The 8,804-nt window shown below is 41.8% G+C and overlaps 1 protein-coding gene across 1 annotated transcript; it reads right to left on the bottom strand.

Annotated features, from left to right (window-relative positions):
* Positions 1-3,820: 3,820 nt before the first annotated feature.
* On the bottom strand, positions 3,821-8,618 carry cybrd1 (cytochrome b reductase 1). The gene is made up of 4 exons (XM_084421798.1): positions 8,352-8,618; positions 7,161-7,369; positions 5,065-5,219; positions 3,821-4,942 (listed from the first exon to the last, which is right to left on the bottom strand). The coding sequence occupies exons 1-4, from the start codon at positions 8,536-8,538 to the stop codon at positions 4,681-4,683; spliced, it is 813 nt and encodes a 270-aa protein (XP_084277924.1). The 5' UTR covers positions 8,539-8,618; the 3' UTR covers positions 3,821-4,680.
* Positions 8,619-8,804: the final 186 nt, after the last annotated feature.

Genomic DNA, 8,804 nt, shown 5'->3' with positions numbered 1-8,804 from the left:
TGATGACCGAATGTATCAGTTATGCCACTGGAGCAGTTATAGATATGAGCAGACACGCAAAATAAAACCCATGACAACATATCAGCATGGGATGATGACTATTATCATGTCGTTTCTCAACTCTAGAATGCTCACAAAACCAACCATTTGCTTGCTAATAATAGCATTAACGTTAGCATTTCCTAAAAGTGAGAAAATATCACAAATAAAAGATAGAAGACAGTTGTTCTCGGCAGTGTCAGACTTAATTTCTCCCGTTTGTAGTGCATTTGAGAAGGTGAGAAGGTCGTGCGCCGCAACCAAAGCCCGAACCGAGCCAGCCCGAAGCTCAGAGTCGGAGGCACGGGCATAAAAAAAATCCAAAGCCCAGACCCATGGGTCTAGACCTGGTTATGCACAGTCCATCTGTCCACTGACCACTGACCAGTTCAAACAGGCAAGAACCAGACCAAGGTCACGGACGCACGCCTCCCACACTCCTGAACTTTTCCGTGACCCGACCTCCTGATAACCATTTCACGAGTTCACACTTAGAATAAATAGTATGCATATTTGGCGTGCTGTCCGAGGAGAGGGCTCCGGGCTCGATTGTTCAGGTCAGTGCAGCGATTTACCAGACTCAGAGTTAGTCAAACAGTGTAGAAACTAAGACTCAAAGTTAGTCAAACAGTGATACAGTTCAGGATCTGCAGTGGGCATGATGTCTGCACACTTCCCAGTGGATGAGGAGATCTGCAGTGCAGTGTTGGAGGAGCCGCTGGGTGGCGCTGTTGAGGAGAGAAACACAGCAGAAGAGTGTGAAGCTCCTGCACCCCCTAGAGTCGCGTGGGGGAACAACACCTCAGGTGCATACACACACACACACACACACATGGTAGAGGGAAGGATGGTAGAGGGAAGTATGCGTGTTATTAATCCAATAGCCGGCATAGTTCCTGAAAAAGAGAAGACTCAAAATTGTGGCCATGATAAGAATGGAGGCTCAGAGGAACCCCATAACGATAAAACCCACTCCTCAACTAAAACTTTGGCAACTGATCGTGCTTCTTGATTGGACAAAGTACCAGAATATAACATTAATATTTATTAATATTTTTATCCATGGTTTCAGGGAGTAGACCCAAGATATCCAGAGCAACATGCTCATAAGGGCGAGACATTATAGGACACAATGGGACCTGAGGGTTGCGAGCTGGAAGCTTCTGTGACTCCTGGTCTACTTCTTCTACCCCTTCACCCACCTCTCTATATTTGTGGACAAAATCCCAATTTTTATTCCATCACATAGAGTATGGGCTTCCTCGGTTACATTAATAACACAAACTGGCATAATGTTAGTGGTTACTGCATGTGCCACCGGCACATCACAATGGCGAGACAGAGAAGAACCAGGCTCCAACATACTATTTTTCCTGAAAATTATCACTTCCATGCGTGTGGGTACTTTTATCTGCACTGGAAGCTATAACAGCTATATAGCTGCACCGAACCTATCAGGGCGCGTCCCGCCACCAGCGAGCTGAGCCCGCCAAAATGGGTGGAGCTACTGACTATATAAGCGCCCCATTTTGCCATAGACATCAGATTTATTCTCCTTCAGCGAAGACTCACCTTGTCGCTGATCTTCTCCAGCTTTGAAAGCCTTCTCGCTGGCGAACAAGCCCAGCAGCGGAGCGCAGCGTTCTTTCAAATGCCGCGCTCCGACTGTGTCACAGGCAGAGCTCCTCTGCATCTCACAGACGAGCACCGTGGGTGCGTTTCCTGCCTGGGCAAATACCATGCAGAAACTGCACTCACACAGGGCGGTAGCTCTCATTGCGAGAACATGTCCACTCTCCTCTCTGTGTACGCGGCTAGCTTTCTTTTTAGAGAGTGACCCGCCCCTAGCGCCCTTCCGTTTCCCGCCTCCCAGGAACCTTGGAGGAAGAAACGGCGGGGTCAGAGGACACACAAGAGCATAGAGACGAGTGAGCTCACGCCAGCTCAGACCCCGCGTGCCTCACTCTCTCCACAGAGAGAGATTTCGCCGGTGCTCTTCACCAAAGCATACCAGCGTCCCTCCTTTGAAGCGGCCGGCCTCATCTCGTTTGGTGGATCGGAGGAAGACCTCCACGATGACAGCCTGTCATTGGCAGCCTCTAAAGGCTAGGACTGGTCGGGCTCAGTCATTGACCCCGCCCCCTGTCTCAGTCTAGCAAAAGTGATGCCCGGGCGAGCACAGATGCCTTCTGAGATGGGTCTTCACCGGAAGAGCCCACCAGAAGAATGGTTCCTGCCGGGGCGCCAACAGGCCCCTCATCAGTGATCAGCGCCGTTCTTCCCTGAAGTTCATGACAAACTAAGTCATGGCGTGCCCCCTACTCGGCCCGCCTACACACTTCCGCCTCTGCAGCGCTCTCAGCTCTTGACGGCGCAGAGGAAAAGGGATATGAAAAACTGCCCCCCCCCTTGAGGAAGCGGTGGGCGGGCAGAGATGCGTGGCCATTGGATGGAGGTCTAAAGTGGCTCATCCGTCCAAACCGTGCAGAACAACTACACCTCTCGCCGACCAAGCCTATGTTTCCGCTGGTCAAGCTGCTTCAGCACTGCACACTATGGCGGTCCTCCAAGTGTTCCAGGCGAAACTCGTCCGCTCCATGGACGAGTCTGGACCGGACCCCACGGCCTTCTGCAATCTGCGCAGCACCACTGACCTGGCCCTGCGCGCCACAAAGACCACTGCCCAGGCCATTGGAAGAGGCATGGCCAGCCTGGTAGTATAAGAGTGCCACCTGTGACTTAACCTCAAGGAGATAAAGGACACAGACAAGACTGCCTTCCTGGACTCCCCACGTATCTACCACCGGTCTCTTTGGTCCCACGGTGAAGGGCTTCGCTGAGCTTTTCACTGAAGCACAGAAGTCTTTGCAGGCTATGCGACACTTCCTGCCTTTCAAAATGGGTGCTGAACACAATAAAATGAGGTTACTTGCTCCAGTTCGCTCGCAGACCTCCGCGCTTTCATGCCATGGTCAACACATTGGTAAGGAGCAACGTGGCTCATGTCCTCCGCACCGAAGTGTTAAACCTGCAAGCAAAAAGGGATATCAAAACAGTTACCCCTTCACAGAGCAAGTCAGGCTTCAACAGCCGTTACTTCCTCGTCCCGAAAAAGGATGGCGGCCTCAGGCCTATTTTGGATCTCAGACACCTGAACAAGGCCCTCACGAGACGGCCATTCAGGATGCTAACAGCCAAACAAATCCTAATCTGGCTCATGCTTGGCGGTCAGGCAACCAACGGATCAGGGTAAACCACGACTGTACCAAAGTCCTGGCCCCTTGGAAAAACACCAGCTAGTACCAGTCTGGTGTAAGCATGGGTCTAGTCTTGAGGAGGTAAGTTGTTTCGACAGACGACCTCAAACCTAGGTTGGGAGGCTCTGTGCGAGACCACGGGCCCACAGTGAAGAATAAATTCTTGTCTGACGACAATTTTTTTCAATATATATCAGCCGTTTATTACAACAAGCGATGCCAAATTCGCGAATGAATCTCTCTTTTGAACTAATCGTTCAAACGGGTTTGCAAGGACTAAACTGAATATTAATTATTTGTAGTTGTTTCTCACACCTCAACGATGATACAGCTCTTCATTGCTTATGGACTGCTCAGTACTGCAGGTCAAGACAACATGATCATTCATACAATAGACATGTTTTGCAGATAATTAATTGGTCACTCATCCAACCATGCTTTTGGCTTCCCAAATAAGGCAGGTTTTATTGTTTTATTGAGTTTCTCTCATACTTAAATTTCAGAGGGGAAAAAAAAACGTCAAATATGCTAAAATATTTAATGATTTTGAGTGTCTCTTACAAAAAACATCCATCAAATGATACTTTTGATAATAAAAAATACAAATCTTGGTTTTGTTATGTCCCAACTATTATACAGAAATGTTATTGTAAGTTTTACTTGTTTTTATGTCTATACCAATAGCATATTGCTATCTTAAAACAGAACATTTCAAGCACAATCTTTAAAATATACAAATGGGCCAATCAGGAGTAATATTAACACTTATGACTGTAATAATGAAGTATAATGTCACTGAACTGAACTAATGTATACAGTGTGTTGGATGTTAATATAGTAGGCTACATACTTTAAAATATCTACAAAAAAAAAAAAAAAAACTTTTTAAAGCAGCAGGCAGGGACAGTAGGCTACATGCATCTCTTTTCATTCACAGACGAAATATCACAGCACAATAGGGCTGTGAAATGATTAATCGCATCCAAACTAAAAGTTTGTGTTTACATAATATGTGTGTGTACTTATTTTGTATAAATGCACGTACATGCATATTTATATGTATATAAAATATTTATTTTTAATATAAATTATATATATACACACAAACACAGTATATACATGCAGATATTTCTTAAATATATATATGCATGTGTGTGTATTTATATATACAAAATATTTATACACAGTACACACAAACTTTTATTTTAGATGTGATTAATCGTCATAAATCGTTTCACAGCCCTACAGCACAACACTTGTCAGTTTAAAATGCCCTTCAGAGACTTCCACAACAGCAGAGATTTCAGCATTTTGTTTGCTTTGAGATTATATTAAAAGGATAGTAAAATCCAAACTTGTTTCTAAACTCTTCCTTAGAAAAGCTTCATCCAGACTCTTCTGCTTTTCCGTTACGTCTGCGTGTCTCGAGGTCTAGGTGTGTTGTTGTGGTCACGGCTGTGTCCGTTTTGAAGTCCTCTTGGCTTGTGCTTCTACTGCCCACAGATCGTGCGATTTCTTCTCTTGGCCTCTTCCAAGAGGGGCGAGTTGCAATCCAGAGAACAAGACCACCAAATGCAATAACAAGCAGCCCAAGAACATTTACTAAAACGGCTTCTGGTGGAGAGTCTTTATAAGCTGGGCTTTTCCTGGAAAACGTTACAAACAACACTTAGAAAGACCTCTACTAAATGCAAATTTGCTTCGTCTTTCAAAACGCACATGACACAATGTGCATTTGCATTTGTATTGTGTGTGAAGCTGTACTTACAGGCCAAAGATGAGTTTCTCAGTGAAGCCCATGAGAGCTGTGGCAATTACACTGGCGAAGATGAACAAGCCACTGTAGATGTGCACCGGCATGAGAGCTGCTCGCACGTACACTGGAGTTGCAGGTATCAGATAGACGGCGATGCCTATAACTATCTAATTCATGAGAGAGAAGAACACATCACACCTCAGAGAGCTCTGACAACATAAATGTAACAAAGATTTATTAAAATATAAAATATTGATACGTCGCTATGTGAGTAACAAACAATTAAGTTAATATTTAACCCTTTAAAGGGCTGTATAAAGAACAGGATCTTCTGTCCTTTTGAAGTAAAAGAGTTTGTTGTGTTCTGCAGACATAAGATTCACAATACAAAACTCCCTCCCAAGGCCACCCAGAACATTTACAGAAAAAAAAAAATTGTCCTGATGAACATTCAAATTGGGGATCCCAAGTGGGCCACAAGGGAGTGCTAGAGAATCCATGACAAAGTAAAATAAAATAAAAAATTGGGTTCCCACACCTTGGTTAACCTCAAATTCAAAGGACCTTTCAAGGACTTTCCAGGTCCAATACCCTCAAATTCAAGGACTTAATGTGGGGAGACCTTGTAAGATACATTGTTACAGACATGTGTCAAACACAACTACGCAAAAAAGCATTTTTTAATTATAATTTATAAATAAATATTAACTGCATGAATTTTATTGAAAAGAGCTTAGGCTCATGTAACCAGAAGTTTTAAGATATATGAATGTGCTTTTAAGTTTTTCTTGCCTCATGGGTTTACATTATTTTAACAAGCAAAGCAATTCAACATTACATTCAATAAAATATTTGGGTTACAGATTCACAAATGTTTTATATATATTGAACACTAAATACAGTCACTGACTGAACATATTTGGGTTTGGTGTAAGCACTGAAAACATAGCCTATCACAACATAGCGCAGATCAAATACAGTATAAAACATTCCAAAATGGGACATTACCATAAGGCCATGAATGGATAAACAATATTAAAAATGGCATTTTCCAGGCATCATGTTATAGCGGTTTCAGACTATTTTTGCAATGTTTCACGGTGTGTCTGTGAAAAGTTGAGGTACTATTGTAGTAACGTCATGGCAACGTACAACACAAAGTACCTCACGCAGGAAACAATTAACATAACGTGTAAATGCGCATAACTAACGTTAATCAAGCAAGCTAGTATGCATAGGCCACAAAGTGTTGGCGTAATAACACATTAGCGGACCGGAGGGAATAATAATGGAATTTTTTTTCAGAAAACTTCTTGCACAAAATAAATTCAAGCACTTTCAAGGACCTGTATCTATGTATGTTTATTTTCAAAAACTTTCCAGGGCCTTGAATCAATTTTTTTTTTTTTTTTTTTTATTCACAAACGTTCAAGGATTTCAAGGACCAGTGGGAACCCAAAATAACAACTAATAATAAAAAAAAAAAATAAAAAAAAACAAGAGTAAATAAAATAAATAAATAAATGAATTGATATAATATAAAATTTTAATAAATATACACATACATGCAAACATAATGCATCTAACATCTAATCATAGTGTAATGCAAAATAAACTTTTTTCCTTAAATAATATTTTACACATTTTTATTATGTAATAAATCACAGTATAAACTTGGACTTTATATATGAAAATATATAGCTGCCTTTTAGGTTGGGATTCCCTCGCACAAGGATGATCATATTTGGGACATCTTAAAGACTGAAAACCCTTGATCTATGCTGATATACGGGGGTCAGCCAATCATAACAAATGTAATTTACATACTGTTATTAAAGACACTGTAGCAAAAACAGCCTGTATCATTTCATTTTACTAGTCAGAGAGTGGATGGAAAAAGAGTGAAAAAAGGGTGGAAAATGGTCTAAATTAAACTAAATTGCGTAATTGTGACTGTTTTTGATGTAAGTGGACTGGATGCTGCAAATGTGTGTGATAACAGCCCCCTTTGGTTGAAACGGAAGATGCACCAGTGTGTGTGTGTGTGTGTGTGTGTGTGTGTGTGTGTGTGTGTGTGTGTGTGTGTGTGTGTGTGTGTGAAAGCATACCTGTGCTGGGTAGAGTATGACAACAGCCAGGCCGACCCAGCTGTGCAGGCTGTACATATTGGGAATGTTCTTTGCATTGTGGAAATCAAACACAGCCACCACAGAAATGACAGCTAAGATGAAGGCGAGAACATGCAGCCCTGCGTGGATAAACTTCATCATCTGCTTGCTGCACCTCCAGGTCCATGGCAGTCGGTACACAACAATTGCTGAAAAAAAAAGAAAGAAAAGGAAACAAGTGAGCTACATTACGTCCTGTAGGTAGGCAGTTCAGTACGTTTTGTGGTCATGAAGATGAAACATTAAACCAGTTAACAATTTTTGGATCCCAGAACGTTACTTTCAGGTTCCCAGGACAAAAATGTTTTTTTTTTTTTTTTTTTTTACCAGACAAAAAACAGAACATTAATGTGTTTTTTTTTACATTAATAGAACGTTCCCTTTAGGTTAAGGGAACGTTCCCAGAACTTTATTTTGTGTGGCAAATTTTTCATCCATAAACAGAACTTTATAGGCTCACTTCCCACTCTCTCAAACATTTTATTTTTTTATTTTTATTGAGGTAGACTCATGCTTAAATCTTTTTGTATAACTTGCAATAAAAATATTGATAAATTCCTGAATCAATACTGACGAGTCCTTTGTAACGGCTTCTCTCATATTGACTGAATATTTATTTTCTATTTATCTGCCTCTTGTTAGTATTGCTTCCCTATATCGTACACTTATGTTCCTCTTTATATACCTTGTCTTTTATTTGTCCTCTTCATATAAATATCCTTCATTTAGATATCTGACTTTACATACCAATGTTGTTGTTTTTTACTTTAAAGCTCAAGGTGTTTGTATTTGCATCTGTTTCTAGAATTGAAAACAAAAGTTCAGTATGTTTTGAGACAGTCTCGATCTTTCTCAAATCTGTGTCCAAAAAGTTGCATTATTTTCGCTTCTTCTTTTTTACCGCATAGCGAATGTTGCACGAACATAACGCAATTTCTATTAGTCGAAATTAGTCGTCCGTATCACTAAATCCTCTGAGAAAAAGCACCTAAAATTGTTACTTTGGTTATTTTTTTGTGGATTAACACAGGACTAATTTATGTAGGCTACTGTTACTTTAAATCGAGATTAAAGACTCAGGAATGTGAACCTCTGGTTGCTGAATGAAATGTAAACATTCAAACTCCTTACCGATTCCCTGAAGAAAAATAAACCCGATCACCATTAACAACGGGTGCCAGTTAAACTCAGCCGCTCCTCCGTCCCATCCGAGCCCCTCTCTGAAGTGCAAAACCCATGTTAAAACGAACGCAATCGACCCAAAACCGACCGCCAACGCCAGAAGGAATAAAATAAAAAACTGCTTGTAGTTGTCCATCCTCCTCCTCGCAGTGTGAAGAACAGCAGACCAACGACACGAGGCACTTCGGGCGGGGGGCTGGGTCACTTTTGACTTTCTCACCCAAACAAGAGGCTGTGTCTCAAATACTAGGAAGCTGCTTGTCTGGGCAACATTGCCGGGAGTCAAAACGCTGCTTTGGATTGTGCCTGTGATGCCTATAAATGCTGTCTAGGTAGGAAGCTCAATGCCATCCCAAAAAAGACTTTAGCCTATCCATGCTCAAAATGACTATGATGCTGTCC

Source organism: Rutilus rutilus, assembly GCF_951802725.1.
Source record: "Rutilus rutilus genome assembly, chromosome: 10".
Taxonomy (NCBI): Eukaryota; Metazoa; Chordata; class Actinopteri; order Cypriniformes; family Leuciscidae; genus Rutilus; species Rutilus rutilus.
This window is presented reverse-complemented; position numbering and strand designations above follow the sequence as displayed.